This window comes from Hylobates moloch, unplaced genomic scaffold, assembly GCF_009828535.3.
Source record: "Hylobates moloch isolate HMO894 unplaced genomic scaffold, HMol_V3 SCAFFOLD_21, whole genome shotgun sequence".
In the NCBI taxonomy this organism is placed as follows: Eukaryota; Metazoa; Chordata; class Mammalia; order Primates; family Hylobatidae; genus Hylobates; species Hylobates moloch.
In genome coordinates this window covers 43,708,365-43,726,467 of record NW_026652296.1, presented here as the reverse complement: position 1 = coordinate 43,726,467, position 18,103 = coordinate 43,708,365, and the positions used below count along the sequence as shown (strand labels likewise).

General features: G+C 46.7%; 1 protein-coding gene and 1 pseudogene across 2 annotated transcripts in view; one reads left to right on the top strand and one right to left on the bottom strand.

Annotated features, from left to right (window-relative positions):
* BFSP1 (beaded filament structural protein 1) overlaps positions 1-18,103 on the bottom strand; it is a 46,944-nt gene that overhangs the window by 12,787 nt on the left and 16,054 nt on the right. For both annotated transcript variants that reach the window (XM_058433058.1, XM_032142812.2), the window contains exons 2-5: positions 17,836-17,896; positions 7,735-7,830; positions 4,974-5,066; positions 1,880-1,987 (exon numbers count right to left, since the gene is read on the bottom strand). In XM_058433058.1, the coding sequence (XP_058289041.1) occupies positions 1,880-1,987; positions 4,974-5,066; positions 7,735-7,830; positions 17,836-17,856 (318 nt within the window). In that variant the 5' untranslated portion in view covers positions 17,857-17,896. The remainder of the gene's footprint in view (positions 1-1,879; positions 1,988-4,973; positions 5,067-7,734; positions 7,831-17,835; positions 17,897-18,103) is intronic.
* Positions 9,853-10,345, top strand: LOC116461278 (ubiquitin-ribosomal protein eS31 fusion protein-like; annotated as a pseudogene).

The following is an 18,103-nucleotide window of genomic DNA, read 5'->3' as shown; positions in this document are numbered from 1 at the left end:
GACAGAAACAGGCGGCCGACCAGCGGTTTCATTTCATGTTCTCAGAAACCAGGTTAATCTGTTGTGAAATTTCTTATTTTGATATTCAACAAATACATACCTGTACATAAAGAGAGGAACATTCTTTCTGTCCTGGAACTGGAATTTGCCATCTAGGCTGGGCTCCTTCATCTTTCTCAGTATCTCTATGGCAGTGGTTTTCAACTTTATCACCACCGCCCCAGGAAAAACCACATTTCTCATTGTGAGCCATACACATCAGATAGATGTGTGTGTGTGTGTGTGTGTGTGTGTATTTCAACATATCCATATTGATATAGAGAGATAAAACAAGGGCTTCACAAAACAAATCCTCCCTTTCGCTTGCTGTACATTCTGTTTTTCTTATTATATTTTAGTCTAGCATTTTGTTGACTTCCTTTTACATGCCAATCAATTCTACTGAGTTCATTTTACATCCAAAAATGAGTTGTCACTAGCCATTTGGGAAACGCTGGTCTCTAGGACCACAACTGGGCTTGTATCCACGTCCCTATTCACATACACAGCACACACACACATACACATGACACACACACACCACACATACTTCACATACACATCCCACATATATCACACATACCATGTATATCACACACACACATCCCACATACACAAACACATACAACCCTTATTCTATCCTGTCAGAGCCTCAGAAGAAACCACACAGGCCCCAGTCACCAGGATGAGGCACATGGTCCCTGAGCCAGGGTTTGTCTCGCAAGGAGGAGGAGTTTTAAGGGCCTCAGCTGGTTTCTCCTGCTGCAATCGTCAGCTCAGGGGACCACCACAGACCTGGGTTTGCTTTCCAGCAGCCCCTGAGAGCTGCTGCACTGTGAGTTTTGTGTGGTGCGTGCTGGGATGGGAATTAGGATGTGAACTCCAAGGTCCCAAAATGAAATCCTGAGCAGACATGGGGGCACTGGAAATCAATAAAAAGTGCTACATCTAGTTGTGGCTTCACATTTTTAGACAGAGTAACACATAACATCCAAATGGTCCAGGCTTTCTGAAACGTCTGATTTTTACACGTTTTGCTCTCTTGTCCCCATGTGTACTTGTCAAACCAAATGTCAACTTACTTTTTGGTTTGGGAAATGTGGTTAGAGAGCCATACAAAGGTGCAGTATTTTAACCCAACCGTCCCTGTGGAATGACCTGCTGTAGGGTAACGAGAAAGAGACAGAACTGGAAGGAACAAAGGAAGATGAGCCGGGAAGTAGCCAAGAAGGCACAGGCCACAGGACAGCGTGGGGCTTTTCTGTTTTGTTTTCAAATTAAGCTTCACCCAAAAGGGGTGGGGGTAGAAATGTGAGCTTTCCACCAACACGTTTCTAACTAGAAGCAAACACTGATACAACCACTCTTTCCGGGTTGTAATCAAATTCCGAAGGAGAACTGTTACCATGAGAAGAAAAACAGAAGCACAGATTTGAACAAGTGGAGGATAAAAATCCCCATGGTGTCCGTTTCTTCTTATTCTTACGAAGCCTGACCTGGGCAAAATGAATGCATGATGTAGACACTGGGGCAGCCTAAGCCTAAGCCTCGGTGGGGAGGGCATGACTCGAAGGAGTCCCAAGGGGCACCTCTGAGGGGCCAGGAATGAGCATGGCACCTGTGTCCTCTGGCTCAGGACTCTCCCTGTGTCCTGGAAAACTCCTCAGTCCAGGGCAGAGCAGAGCACTTGGTCACCCACTCAGAAAACCTCGTTTCTGCCAGGAACATAGGATATGTTCAGCGTGTGACAGCTCCTCAAGCTGCATGCATGTGCCTGCGTGTAACGCCTCCATAAAACATGTGGGAAGCCCCAGTGCACATGCGGCAGACTCGAGCGTACCTGGGACTGCAGCTCCACTCTCTGTGCCTGCAGGTGGGAGAGCACCTCCCGGCCCTCCTCCAGCTGACTCCGCAGGGCGGCCACCTCCCGCTCCGTCAGGAGCTTCTCCTGCACAAAGAAGGCCAGAGTCAGACTCATAGGACATGCAGAGAGGAAAAGGGCAGAGAAGGTGTGGGGCCTCAGTATGGATGGAATATCCGTGTCCCCCTGAATTCTGTGTTGAAGCCCTAACTAACTCCCAAGATGAAGGTTTTAGGAGGTGGGACCTTTGGAAGGTGTTAGGGTTAGATGAGGTCATGAGGATGGGGGGCCCCATGATGTGATTAGGGTCTTTGTAAGAACAAGAAGAGACCCCAGAGCCCCCACCCCCAGCCCCTGTCTGTCTGTCATGTGAGACACAGCAAGAAGGCAGCCGTCTTCAAGCCAGAAAGAGAGCCCTTGCCAGACACCAATTCTGCTGGCACCTTGATCTTGGACTTCCAGCACCCAGGACAGTGAGAAGTAAATGTCTGCCTGTCAGCCCTCCCATCTATAGTGTCCTGTTATAGTAGCCTGAGAAGACTAAGCCAGGCCCACAGCGCAGCCATCAATGCCTTTTGCTTTGTCTTCAAAGTCTGAACCTCCTTGGGAGTGTGAAACACTGGGACTGAGTACCAGGAGACCAGAGCTTAGACCTGGCTGTGCCATGAACCTACTAAGAGACTCTAGAAAAGGCATTTGACTCTCAAAACCTCTGTTTTCCCTTCTGTGAAAAGGAAAACCTGGAATGCACACTCTCTAAGAAAATGAAAGTTGGTTGGAGCTGCGAGCCACACGCTGTGCTCGGATGTCAGCACAGCACAAAGCAGGAGCCATCAGCCCCAGTGGGTGAAAGGGAAGTGATGCTTCAGGGAATGGCTGGAAGGAAATCCTCCAACCTCTCCACACTCTGCCAAGCAGGTGCTTCTCTCCTGACCTGCCTTTCCACATCTATTCACAAATATTCGGATTGTTTCAAAAAGGCCTAACTGCTCAAGAGCCATGCACTCTGACACAGAGCACATTGACTCGAAGCCACACAAAATCAATCACCAAGTCTACACCGAGGGTTTCTGTGTCCAGAGGCTGCATGGAAGGCAGACTCTGCTTCAAACACCTTACAAAGTGGCTGCAGCAATGACACAGACATACAGGAAAGTGACTGTCTAACTTGATTGTAGAATTGCTAAGCTAAGACTCATAAAGATGTGACGCTTTCTCAATCGGTGCTTCTCCATCCTGAGCATGCACACGAGTCCCTGCGGATCTGGCTAAGATGCAGATTCTGCCTCAGTGGGTCTGAGGCTGGACTGGACACTCTGCACGTCTCACAAACCCAGATGATGCTGATCAATGACATCAAAGTCAGTTTAGTTTCTGTATACTTATGACTTAGAAGGGTCTTATTACAAGGGAATAGATGATATAATTCAAAAGGTATGCTCGGATGTAAAACACCTTTGAGATAGAGTTGGGTTTGAAAAATAAAAGTAACATCTCTGGAAAGGAATCTCTGGGAAAGAAAATTAAGGCTTCAGGAAAAGCTTTTTTAGGCCTTTGTAGCAACCTCAGTTACATCCACTAAGGAGAACAGGGTCCTGAAATGGTAACTGGTGGGCAATTCGGACAAGACTATCCTCATGAATGCCAAAAAAAGTAACTTTCCTGTCTCTTAGATGATACTTTGCAGGGTTTAAAAGTGTTTTCTAAAGCAAATTTGGGGATTTCTTTAGCTTTGTATAAAATAATTCAGATGAAAAAGTTCAGGCAGCCAGTGACCCCAGCCCATGGGTTCTGCAGCAGCTTGTCTGCATGCTGGTCCTGGGCAAGCCCCACCTCCTGGGCAGCCCATTCATTGACTCAGAGCATGGCCTGAGCACACATCTAGGCAACTGCAAGTGTCACCAGGGTTGAGAGACACCATCCTAGGTCATCCTTGCAAAAAGACCCAGAACCTTCTCTCTTGACCAATCCACCAAACCCTGTACTAGCCTACCACAACCTCTGGAGAAGGGACACTGTAACATTTTTATTTTAATTTGCATCATTTCCAGTGTTTGTGGGGTTTTTTTGTTTCTTGTTTCTTTGTTTGTTTAGAGACGGGGTCTTGCTATGTTGTTCAAGCTGGTATTGAACTCCTAGCCTCAAATGATCCTCCCACCTCAGCATCCTGAGTAGTTGGGATTACAAGCATGAGCCACCTCACTCGGCACCAGTCTATATATATGTATCATGCTATGCATCACAAAATTCCATAAAGCATATTAGGAAAAAACATTACTATCCTGTTGAGCAGCTAGAGAGCTAAATGAAGAAGGAATTTGGAACATAATACCGGAAATAATTTTTCATATCCAAATCTTTAGTTTTTACAAATCGGCTTCAACAATCTCTATCCTTTCCCACTAGTTTCCATGCCACAGGCTCACATAATCATTAGCAGAGCTCCGTCTTGAAAATATATTCACTAATTATCTGAGATTCTCTGTATTTGAAATTCATTATCAGATTGATAGGGAAAATAAGGAAACAAACCAATTTTTTAAATGGGCAAGAGGCTTGGGCAGATACTTCCACAAAGAAGGTATCTGGATGGCAGATGAGTGCACAAAAGGATGCTCAGCTTCCTTAGTCATTAGGGGATGCAAATTAAAACTACCACCATTAGAAGAGCGAAGACACACTAAGAAGCTGACATACCAAGTGCTGGCAAGGACAGGGAGCCACAGAAACCCTCACGCATTGTGGGCGGAGATGCAACAATGGCACATCGCTTTGGAAAGCAGCTTGGTCGTTTATTATAAAGTATGCAAGGAAGAACAGCTCATAATTCTCAAGAGAAAATACCGAAGAAAACGGTCAAGGACACGGTTTACATCCTCACGTGTCTAAATATTGGCATTTACAGTACAAGTAAAATATCAGAAGAACAAACTTCAGATAAGGATACAAGGCAAGAGTGGGGAGTGGACCCTGGTGGCCACCCTCACAGTCCAACCTGTGAGCCCTTCCCTGGGAGTCTCCAGGTATGGCTTTCCTCCAGGGCTGGTTTGCCTTTTCCTGCTCCAATTCTTACCTCCCTCATCCCACTCGTCACAATGGATGCTGGAGGAGCGGTGTGGATGATCTGCTGCAGGATGCTGATATAGGTCTGAACTTCCAGAAGATTCTGTTGGGGGAGGGAAAGCATTCTCATTATAAGTTGAGCTGCACTGGGTTTTCCTTCTAGAACTAGATGAGCACAGGAATGGACACTTCCACATGCTCCTTCATCACAGACAGTATAGACCATGACCAGGTTCAGGAGGAAGAAGAGACTGATGATGCATTTGCTGCCATGGGTGGGCCTGCCCACATGTGCACCACACTCATTCCTGGCCCCTCAGTCTCCTTTATCTTTACAAGAACAACGGGGCAGATGAATAAACTAAGACTTGCTTTATTTCACCGTTTCTCTTCAGTTACATTGGTGCATTGGTCTTCACAAAGCCCTGGGTGGTGGAGGCACAAAAAAAAAAAAGAAAAAAACCAGCCTTCACCAGACATGGTGGCTCACACCTGTAATCCCAGCACTTTGGGAGGCCAAGGCAGGTGGATTGCTTGAGCCCAGGAGTTGCAGACCAGCCTAGGAAACATACTAAGTCCCCATTTCTACAAAAAGTTTTAAAATTAGCTATGTGTTGTGGTGTGCACTTGTGGTCCCAGCTACTTAGGAGGCTGAGGTAGAAGGATCACTTGAACCTAGGGGTGGGTGGAGGCTGCAGCAAGCTGTGATCACCCCACTGTACTCCAGCCTGAGTGACAGAATGACACCCTGTGTCAAAAATAAATAAGTTAAAAGGCCCTGGAGGGCACAAAGGACCCTTTCCAACGCCAGCAGTGTTTCAAAGAATGGGCTTTGGTCAATCAGGCCTGGACTAAAAGACTTACTGGCTATGTGTGACCTCAGGCAAGCTATTTAAACCTCCTAAAATGCAAGATCTTCTATAAAACTGGGATAACTATCTGTAGGGATGCCCGATCCCCTTTACCGGCCAGTGCTCATCCCCAGCTCTGTGAGTAACAACAGATAACACGGCCCTCTCCGGAAAGCAGCCCTTGGCCAACAAATGGTCATCTTGTCCAGGAAGCTACCAGGCCCTGCCTCATCCCCAACCCAGGCCAATGACTGACAGCACAGGAGTACAAAAGACCAACTCTCTCGACTCCTTGAGGGACCCGGCTGTGGTGTAATTCACATTCACACTCCAGAGCTTCCTGTGGGATCATGAGAAGGCCACAGCTGGACTCCGGCTGAGGACACGTCCTTGCTCTGCTCCCTGCCCTGTCCTGCCCTTTTCCTCCCCTCCTCCTCAGAGGCCTCCACTAAGACATCAGTGACAAAAAATCACTACCTAGAGCTCTGCTTAGAGGGAGCCTGCCTGACCTGAGCACTATTTCACAAGGCTGCTCTTGGGATCCAGTGAGATACTGCAGGGAAGCCTCACAGTGTGAGCTATCATCATCACTGTCATCATCATCATCATCATCATCATCCTAAATGGCCTGGAAGAATTCTTTGAGCTGCTTCAAAACTGGCCCAGGCACTGTTCCCAGGATTCCATCAAGTAGAGCAGAAGCAAGGAGGTAGGTGGGGAGGAGGAAATGGCTGGGCCTGATGGAAAGTTGGAGGGACCCTGATTGGAGCAGACAGGCCTGGTGTACTGATGCAGGTACACACTGAGGTGGGAAGGGAACTGGAGGTTCACTGAGCACTTGCCAAGCTCCAGGTTGTATGCATGTTAGCACATTGCCTTAGTTTGAGTTTCCCCAGAAGCAGACCCTGAGAGAGGGATCTGAGTGCAAACAGTTGACTGGGCAATGATGCCAGGAAACATGACGGGTGGAGTGGGAAAGTGAGGGAGGAAGGGAGGGCAGTCAGCGAGGGCTATTACCAATGGATCACCACTGTGGGCACCTGGAGCTCAATCCTGGTGAGTATCTCTGGGTGCCAGTGCAGAACAAAAGCCTCAGAGTTGGTCTACAAAGGCGAGAGGGAGCTGGGGTGTTTATACACCAACTCCCATCAGTTCTGGTTGAGGCTGCTCCCTGCTCCTGGGGACAGGAGTTCCCCAACACCCCACTACAGGCGGAGCAGCCTCCAGCTGCTTGGAGAAAGTCCTTAGGCAAAGCTGCAGGGATGGCAGTGGGAGGAGGCCAGAGCCCCTGGAGAGGGAAGCCCTGAGGCACCCATGGGTCGGCTACACTACTTCACCCACACCACTGCTGGGAAGGAAAGCCTGCATTTGCATTTTGAAGATGAAAAAGCAGCTCAGAGAGGTTAGGCCATTCACCCATGGTCAAACAGCTTCAGGATCTGATCTTTCAATTATGCCAGGGCCCCCCAGAATCAGGCCTGTGAGGAACTGTTGGAGGCTGGGGAAGTCTGAGCACTGCAGGAGAGGAAGCTCCTGAGTAATATGCTGCTGCAGTTAACGGGCTCAGAAGCAGAGCTAAAAACAAGACTTTCTAATGTATTTTCTGAGCAGAAACAGTTGATAGACTGTAGCTTAATGAAGACAGATCTATATAAAATCACTTTGTAAATTATACTGTACAATATAGATACTAGTTCCCAACACCAGGGCCCTCAAAACACACCCACTACTGCCCACTCTTCAAAGCATGTCTGGCTCATTAAGCACTGTCCAGTGACCAATTCACCCCTATTTGGTTGAGGGAACATGCACAAAGGTATGCCACTCTAGCAATCTGTTTTCAGCCACAGTGCCCTGGGCTTACCTGATCAAACCCAAACTGGGTTTTCTAGAGGAAGGGCTTCAAGGGGTCATGGTTACCTTCTTGTGCCTGTCCTTTGCCGCACTGATATCATCTTGCAGAAATTGGGCTTCCAGCTGAAGGCGTAGGTTATGCAGCAAGGCTTCATCAGCTTCCTGCAATGAGAGCCACATATCCCTGGCCATAGGCACCATGGAGCATAGGGGGTAAAGCTAGCCAGGTATATGAGCACACAGACCACCTGGGAGCTTACTGAAATGCAGACTCTGGTTCAGTAGGTCTGGGAGGGGTCTGAGATTATGCATTCTAGCAAGGCAATGGCTTAGCCCATTGAACCTGTTCTAGAAGAGCAGTTCTCAACAGAGGGTGATTTTGCCCCCAAGGGGACATTTGGCAGTGTCTAGAGACATTTTTAGTTGTCACCACTTTAGTGGTAGAGTCCTTCTATTGGCAACTAGTGGGTAGAGGCCAGGGATGCTGCTAAATACCCTACAGTACACAGGACAGCATCCCCCCACAACCCTGCACACAAGGAATTCTCCTGCCTAAAGGGTCAATACGGCCAGGATTAAGTAACCTTGATCTAGAAAGATCGGAGCGCTAGGTATATTTACATACCAAATAAAGTTAATATTTAAGTAATGTCTATATTTGTTCTATATCTCATCATCAGTGAGTTGGGTTTCTAAGACTGAAAGAAATTGTTTTCCCTTAAATCCTGAAATCTGTATTCTAGCAGTTTTCTCCCAAGGACTGTTAACATTTACCTTGAGAAGATGCATCTTTCATACAAAAATGCATTTTTTAGAATGACTGTTTTGTGAATAGCATTTGTTTGTTCCTCTAAGGCTGGAAACTACATTGATCACAAAAGGTTGAATTTTCTCAGGAAACTTTCTGATAATTCACTGGCTCTTACCTCACTGATCTTGTTTGGATACACCAAGTAGGTATGAAAGAATTATTCATGCTCTTAATAAGATTGTGCTACGATGTCCAGAAGTGACTTATATACTTTGGCATCTTCGGTGTGATATTACAGGTGAGCATCACTTGGGTTCATCAGGATTCCCCACTCTCCCAAGATACCTCTGCCATGCACACCTGCCAACACCGGAGGCCTTGGGAAGTGAATTTTTACTGACTTATTAGTGACTTGCTAATAAACATAATGAGTATTAGCAATGGGCTCTCATTAATCAAGGGGGACACGTGGTCTGACTAAAATATGTAAGAGACACTCTCCACACTCGCATGAACAGAGTTACGACAGTCACGATATGTGGACTGGCCATGAGATGTAGAGACACTCCCTGCCCTTGTGCTACTAGGGTTTCGGTTCTGGCAAGGCCTTGAGACTGTACTCTTAAGAAAGGCACTTGGGGCCGGGTGTGGTGGCTCAGGCCTGTAATCCCAGCACTTTGGGAGGCCGAGGCAGGCAGATCACCTGAGGTCAGGAGTTCGAGACCAGCCTGACCAACATGGAGAAACTCCATCTCTACTAAAAGTACAAAATTAGCCAGGCATGGTGGCACATGCCTGTAATCCCAGCTACTCAGGAGGCTGAGGCAGGAGAATCGCTTGAACCTGGGAGGCAGAGGTTGCAGTGAGCCAAGATCACGCCATTGCATTCCAGTCTGGGCAAAAAGAGCAAAACTCCATCTCAAAAAAATTAATTAGTTAATTAATTAAAAATAAAAGGCACTTGGTTCCTTAACTGCCCTTGTGAAAGACCACTAGTGTAGCAAGATTTCTGATTGTCTGATGCTGACAAGAAGGATCCTGAAATACTGTCTCTATTGTAGACTCTGCCTTGAATGAGCTTTCCATGCAAAGTGTTCTCTTAGCACCTAAGACACCAGAGCTGAGACTTCATGGAGCCTACAGAGAAGATTGTATGGACCTTGGGGGTCTGCATCACAATAAATGTTAATATTTAACAAATCTCTTTCTGTGTGAATTTGGTCTAAAGCATTAGCAAGATGGTAGGGGAGTGGCCAACCCTCATCCAACTCAAACTTCTGAAGCTCTTTTATCTACCCAAGAGAACTGAAGATTTTATCTTACAGAATTTGAGTTATACAAGATCAAATTAGTCAATGTGCAACCCTTAGGAATGTATCTTAAAACATTTCCTTCCTTTTCCATCAGCCATCTGCAGTGGAGCTGCCACCAAAATGCAGATTTTTGCGAAAACTCTCACAGGGAAGACCATCACCCTCGAGGTTGAACCCTCGGATACGGTAGAAAATATAAAGGCCAAGACGCAGGATAAGGAAGGAATTCCTCCTGATCAGTAAGACTGATCTTTGCTAGCAAGCAACTGGAGGATGGATGTGCTTTGTCTGACTACGACATTCAAAAGGAGTCTACTCTTCATCTTGTGTTGAGACTTCGTGGTGGTGCTAAGAAAAGAAAGAAGTCTTACACCACTCCCAAGAAGAATAAGCACAAGAGAAAGAAGATTAAGCTGGCTATCCTGAAATACTATAAGGTGGATGAGAATGGCAAAATTAGTCACCTTCGTTGAGAGTGCCCTTCTGATGAATGTGGTGCTGGAGTGTTTTTGGCAAGCCACTTTGACAGACATTATTGTGGCAAATGTTGTCTGACTTACTGCTTCAACAAACCAGAAGACAAGTAACTGTATGAGTTAATAAAAGACATGAACTAACAAACAAAACAAAACAAACAAAAAAAATTTCCTTTTGCGTTTCCTCCTGCCTCAGCCTCCCAACTAGCTGGGACCACAGGGGCACACCCAGCTAATTTTTGTATTTTTAGTAGAAACGGGGTCTCACCATATTGGTCAGGCTGGTCTTGAACTCCTGACCTCAGGTGACCCACCCACCTTGGCCTCCCAAAGTGCTGGGATTACAGGCGTGAGCCACCGTGCCTGGCCAACTTTAAACTTTCTAGAAGTAGCCACATTAAATAAAATAAAAAGAAACAGGTGAAATTAATTTTAATAATTTATTTTACACAGTATACCCAAAATATTATCATGTCATCAGGTAATCAATAAGTTAGTAGTGAGATATCTTCCATTCTTGTTTTCAGATGAGGTCTTTGAAACTGCTGTGTATTTTACACTCATAACACATCTCAATTTGAACTCCCCACATTGCAGGTGCTCCACAGCCACATGCGGCTGGTGGCTGCCACACTGCATGGCACGGCTCTATGGGAGCAATTTTCGGCAATGGAACATCTTGTTCCTCCGCAGTGCTCCTCCAGGTTTCTGCTCCAGGGTGAATCCCCAGGTAAGGAACCCTGGACAGAAGAGGGAAGGATACCAGTGTCCAGAGTCATTCTTCACCCCGGCCCCTGGACTCTCCTGCCTACTCTCTCCAAGGCTCCTCCTGACTCCTGGCCCTGGCACCAGGCTCCTGCTGCCACCAGCACCGCTGCCCACTGGGAGAAGCAAGAGCTCCTGGGAAAACCGCTCCGCTCCCTTCAATAAATCTACACATGGTCTGAAGTTTTGGGGGTTTTTCGTTTTAAATCAGAAATAAAAGAATGAACCAAATTACAAAAAGGGTCACATTTTTCCAGATCTGGGACACTGAACTGTCCAAACTACAAGAATATGAAATCTAACTAAGGGACTTAGCTTCTAAGCTCATTCATGTGTTTAATTAATTAGCCATTGACCTTTAACGAGCTCTGCCTTCAGGGGGTTACCATTCTGGGCCCTTAATGATGGGTCCTCACATCCTGCGACCCAGGGACAGTCAGGGAGGGTCTAATGAAAACTCAGCTGCAGCGTTTCTTCTTCCAGAAGGCGTGCGCTACCCAGCCCGGGGCGATCAGACCCTGACTGATGCACTCCTGCAAATCAAGGAATTCCTACCCCAGGGGAAGTGGGCAGGCCCCTTGGAGATCCTGGTGTCTGGTCTCCTGAAATACCCAGAAGTATTTCACAAGCCTGTGAAGCCCTTTCATAAGAGAAATAGTGGAAAGGGAAGCCTGAATCTTTCCAGCAACAGAAAAGGGTGGAGGATTCAGAAAAACCCTGGTTAATTTGTAAAATACCAGCCAGACCTCAGGAAAGACGGAAACCAAGGCAGTCCCAGGAATCTAAGTAGCAGGAGTCAAGGACCTGTCCTCAGAGTGACCCAGCTCTAAATCAGTTCATCCCTGCAGCCCTCCCTCAGGAGAGCTGTGATTGGCCAGCACGGGTCACATGACCACCATCTTGACTGGCAGCTGGACCACACGATGGGAAAGAAAATCAGTGTTGCCGGACGCATCCCCACTCCCTTCAAAGGCAGTGGTTCCTTGTGGAGTGATTCTCAGCCCTGGGGATGGGACCACACCCTCAGAGAGGCCTGGCTAAATCTGGGCCGGAGGTGCAGGACTATTGGGTGGATGTTGTTCTATCTTCCCTCTGCCCTTCTTAAGACTGCTGAGGATGGGGCGGGGCACAGAATTCTCAATCACTCTTCCCAAAATGTATCCATGATTGAGCCACAAAGCTGAATGACTGGAAAAAGGGCTTCAAGAACCCTTTGTGTGATTATTTATAAGGAATCAAACATTCCAAATTTTAGAAATAGAAGGGACCCTGGGGTCACTGTTCCTCAAATATTTGTTAAGCCACATGTGCCATCCTTCGAACAAAGCAGTCCATGGAAGCCACCATACTGAAGCAAAGCCAAGGGGCCACAGGCATCCCCCTTGCTCAGCTGCCCTCTTCTCTCAGGGACCCTTCAAGCAACTCCATGCAACATGAGGGCTCTGCCAAATGCACCTTGAAGTCCAGAGCCTCCCTCCATGTATGCGGGGTTGAGGCCAGACTGATGCATTGCGTCATTGAGCTCGTGAATGGAAGTTAGTGGAAGACAACGGGCCTGGAACCTGCCATGGGCTTCTCTCTACTAGCCAAGAGCTGAGTGCTAAGCCCTGACTCTATCCTTCGAGGTGCCTGTCATTCTTTCCCACCTCCCTCCTAGGATTGTGCCAAAACCACCAGCACTGGGTCCCATCAGTTAAATCTTTAAAACTGCTCATAGTGGTAGTAAAAGGCCAGTCAATATTTATTCTTAAAATAGGGATTAAGCAGATGTTTCTGCAAGCACACTGTCCTGCTTTGAAGATAATCACCCGATAAGCTGACCCCAAAATCCCCAAAGGTGAGTAGGGCCCACTGGAATGTACAGCTGCTGATACGTTGAGGAAAATTTGTTTTGGAAGTGTTTTCTTTTGTTTGCGCCAGAACTCAGAAATGTGTAGACGCTTGTGTTTCTATTATGCTGTGGATATTGTCAGCTGAATTTTCAAAAGCTTCACCAGCAGAATCATCTAGATTTTTCTGAATTGAGATAATAGTCTAATTTTACAAAACATTCCAACTCTGATATTGCCTATGTCCTAGATCTAGACCAGTGGTCCTCAAAGTGTGGTCCCTGGATCACAACACCTGGGAATGGATCAGAAATGCAAATACTCCAGCAGATGCCAGACCTACTGGCTTAGAATTTCTGGGGCTGGGGCCCAGGAGTCTGGGTTTTAACGTGCCCTCGCCCCCCACCCCCCACCCCAAGTAACACTGATGCACACTGAAGTTTTAGAACCACTAATCTAGACTATTTACAGCCACGTTTTTAGAAAGGAGCTGGAGAAATAGCTAGAATTTGGAGCATTATTGAAAATCAGCCCTTTTTAACTCAAATGGCTGGGATTAAAAAGGGGGGAAAAAAAACAGCCTTGCTGACCTATTCACAGGGATCCCAGAAACTCCATTAAAAACCCAACTGCTAAAGAATGGGTATTTAAGTTCATGAAGATTTCTAGTTAGCTGGAATTTAATTAAAAAACACTTTTGCTGCAACTCTGGATGTCAAAAACCTTTCCAAAAATGTTAAGGTTGTTCTTCCAGGTGCTAATGCTGGCCTGAAGGAGGGCACTGGGCAAGTTCTATATCTCTCCACCCTCTCTCTTGCCTCTGTCTCAGTCTCCTCAACTTTGCTCTCTCTCCCTTTGCATTCATCCTGACTCTTCCTCCGCTCCTCTTGCCTCTCCACCCCCAGACTCCTCCTCTTCCTTCCCAGTTTCCTCTCCTTCTCTTCTCTGGAAGTTCATTTCCGGGCTTAGAGGAATTCTTGGGCATATAAAGGCATAGTCCTGAAGGTAGGGCTTCATGCCTGCACCATTTTATCCCCTAAACTCCCTGGCCTCTTGCTGCTTTCCGCAGGCACGTTTAAGAGACACGTGAATTACATGAAAAAGCACATATGTCAGCCTTTAAATATTTTTAAAATTGTTTTTAAGTGAAAGCATTTGACTAGAAGCCACATCATTTTAAAATTCTGGGAATTTTAAAGAGAAAAGGAGAGGGAGATTTTAAAGTCTGCTGCTTACAGTTTCCTTAAGATAAGCACATCAGGCATCATAGCAGACCAGTAACCTCAGGTGTATATATTTGGTGACCATGAGTTCTAGAAGTTAGCAAACCCAAATATTTTAAAGTCGCCTGGAATTCCTACTACATCAAAAGGCTGAGAAGTTGAATAACTTTGGCCACAGGTTGTAGGTAACGTGTTGAGGAGTTTATTTCACTTCCAAGTGCACAGCAAAGAGTGGCCTGCTGTAGCTTATCTGGCTGATAAAACTACAGGAGCTCTTTCCGTAGGCTTGATTACACGGGCAGCATGAAGAAATGCACGGTGGTTTTGTGAAGGCAGGGGCCATCAGTCCTTTCATATACACTGCGGTATCTTCCAAGTAGGATGCAAAGACTGGGTCAGTGATGTCCCACGGCCACACCCAGGGATGAATCCCTTCCACAAGTGAGACCAAAGGAAATGGCCACTGAGACTGAGCTAAAACCTCGTTGATCTCATGTAAGAAAATACCCAAAACCTGCAGGCCAAAATCACTCACACGACCAGCTGATGCGATGTGAATTTTAGCCTCTTTCATGTCATGATCTCAGCAGAGAACAAAAAGGTCCAGTGTTCACCTGGCTCTGCCCTTGAGGGACTATTTGGGTTCTCCAGAAGTGGACCCCAAGGCAAAGACTGGGTACCTGTGGCTTATTTGGGAGGTGATCCCAGGAAGCACAGGTAAGGGAGGGAAGTGAGCCAGAGAAGGGAACAAAACCAATGAAGGAGTGTGACGAGCAGGTTGCCATTGTAGACAGCTCAGTCCTGCTGGGGTCCCTCTGAGGGACCATGTGGAACGTGGCTCTGAACCGTCGCTATGAGGGGTGAGGAACTTATCCAACTATCCCGGTCCACAGCAACTGAGGGTTGTTCCTGGGGCGTTAACACCCAGCACTTCTGGACTATACTTATGTGGGCCATGCATGTTCCCAGAGCCCAAGATGCAGGCAGTGATCGGGGTGTTCAGCGTGTCTGAGTGACCACTGGGATGGCCCAGGGTGTGTGGACAGGACACTAACATCAAGGTCCATGGGGCCACCTATAGCCGAGAACTCTCTGGCTTCGTGTCTGGCCTCTGAGTAACACCAGTTCCCTGACTATTCTTTGGAGGTAGAGAATGAACCACAAATACAAAAGACCCCAACTCCTGTCTACACTTACCACGGCTGAGCTGTGAGGCTCTGCAGTCATTTAACCTCACCAAAGGTGAGTTTCCTCACTGGCCCAGAGAAGGATTTGGACTAGGTCATTTCTGAGAATAAAACCTGCCCCCTCCAATAACCACAGGCTGTTCTGAGGCTCCACAGGCTTACACGAGGCCCTCCCCAGCTCCCTGCATCTGCCTGCTGTGTTTATGATTTCTACTATTATCCAAGGACTACCTGCATCTTATTCCCTCTGTATGTGTCTTTAAATGTACTCATTTTTACGTAGATTTATTTGGAAAGGAATATTTTACGTCATCCGCTATAAATAACAGGTAATCATAAAAAATTCACAACCATTAAATATCACTCCTCTATGCACTTTCTAAAGTCGCCTCCCATTTCACCAGAGTTCTGCACTCACACTGTGGGGAAAATCAAGCTGGTGTCTGTCACATCAAGTGCTCTGTAATAACAACAGTGATCAGGGATTGAGCGTCACCAGGTGATGGGCAAGTCATATACATTATTACATCATTTAGTTCTCACTAGGCACATTGACTTTCACTCCTATCGTGGGTGAGGAGTATTGTGATTCCATTTCACAGATGAAGAAACCAAGGCTCAGAGGGACGAGGCAATTGGCGCACAGTCTCACAGATGCTCAGCCATAGCAGGAGGTTCCTAGTCACGGGCTACACTCCTCTCTGGGGCTCTGCAGCTCACCTGTGGGCAGTACTGTCTTACCTAGACCCAGGGGCCAGTCATGCCAATTCCCTGTGCTGGCCTCGCCCACATTCTTGGTAGCATCTTTCCCCAGAACCTTCATAATATTCTTACAGGGCTGATATTTCAAATGTCCACACTCTATGTTACAATATACATGAAGGTGTATTATGTGATGCCTTTTCCTTATTTTTCGTTATCTATGTTGCCTTATTTTTTCTACTGAGAATATGGATTGCTTTTGTAAAAAGAGAAAAACAACTAAGTTTAAGCTTGTTTTTTAAATTCACTGTCATTTTCCATCAAGGGTAAAAGAGGAACCCCATTCTTTCTCCCCTTTACTTGAAGAGTACCCAGGATGGCACTGCATGAGTGACAAGTGAGGACAGATGCTCACAAAGCAACATGTGGAAGTGTTGGGGAGAGGGCCTGGGAGGGCCTGAGGGGTGCTGTAAAGGGTGCTGGGTCCCCGTGTCTGAAGGCCATGTTCTGGCTGGTCCGAGGTTGCCACCAAACAGAAGAATGGGGATGAGCTACAGGTGTCAGCAGAATAGCAGAGTGATGTCAAACACTAATAAGGCCCAACTCCCAGCTCAGATGTCCAACAGGCTCGAGGCCATCGTTCTCCAGGCCAACTATTGAGCGTGTGTCCTCAGGGCCTTCCTGAAGCGCATTCTCACTGTCATCTCTGTGTTTCTATCTAGAGTGCCCAAGTGTCCTACTAGCTGGCCTGAGAGTCCCAGCCTACATTGACTGACCTGTGTAATTACAAACTGCACCCTCTTTTGCACACTGTCCTGGTTTGAACATATCATATGTGCTCACACGCAGAGGGGCAGGTAACATAGACAAAGCAAAATTGGGTCTCCCTAGATTCTAGTTCTGATTTTCCCCTCAACAAGCAGAGTAATCCTAGACAGCAAAGGCTGGACAAAGTGAAGGGATGGCAAACATCCGGCACTAACCCTGACTGTCCAAAGAGGCTGCCTGGAGTTCCACGTGGCAAAGAAGCCTAAAGCATACCTGGTCATGGCAGGGAAGAGTCTGCGGTTTTGTCAGCAATTTTGATGAGTTGTAGGCATGGAAGGGGCGAGGAAGGGCAGCCCATGTGCCCTAATCAAGCAGCCCTTCCATTAAATAGTCTCCATGGGTTGTTCTGCTCTGTCATTTGAGCTCAAAAACGATCAGAAAAGGGTCATGCTTAAAGCTGTCTGCCATCCCTGGTTCTGTACAACCCTGGTGGTCCAGAATCATTCTGCTTTTTGGTGGTGGGATTCTCCCAGCAAAAGCAGAAAATCCAATCAGTTAGTTAGAATAATGATGAAGAATCCCAAGAAGGAAATCACCACTGTTCTGTAAAGAGCAACTCCACATAACCCTGCAGGAAAGTCAAGTGGCCAAGAACCCCTGGCATCTCCCCTGGGGCTATTGGTCACGCTATAAGAGGGAACTCTAGAGGAAGTAGAAATTTCTTCCTCTGTTCTCTTGAGACTTCTCCTGTGGAGGAGCAATCTCAAAACTCCTAGCCAACAGGACAGAGGTATCACTGTGTCCAAATAACCACTGCCCAAAGCAAGGTCCTTCCTAAATTTGGTGTGGGTGATCAGTATGTCTGACAAGTAAAACGGCAGCTTGTCATTGTAACACCGGCAGGTTTTGCTAGCGTAGCATAACCAACAAGCTTCATAGTCTGTGTTTCTCTCATGAGAGAGGGGTGTGTGTTTGGGTATGTGAGTTCACTCACGAAGACTCGGTTGAAATTAACAAGTCGAGCGAGAGTGACTGCAAAAGAAGTAGTGACCGCTAAAGTAACACAAAGAGGAAGCCTGTAAAACCTACACTTCCACCATTCCATTCAACATTGTAATTAAGCTACATAAACCCAAGGATGTGTTCCGCTCACCTTGTTAAGCCGTTCAAGCATTTCTTTTAGCAGGAGTTGACATTCGCACTCATTTTCATACCTGCAAATTGGACACATAAGTGATAGTTGGGTAACTACCATGCTTTCATATGTATGGATCACATAATCAGCATTAAATTCAACCTGGGTACGATGCCCTCTCCTTTAAGGAGAGGGTCTTAATTTTAAAGTAGCAGCTAATGAATGCTGCATTTCCTAGCTGACTGCCTCCCAATCAGAAAGTGGTAACATTTGCACACTGCGTGGG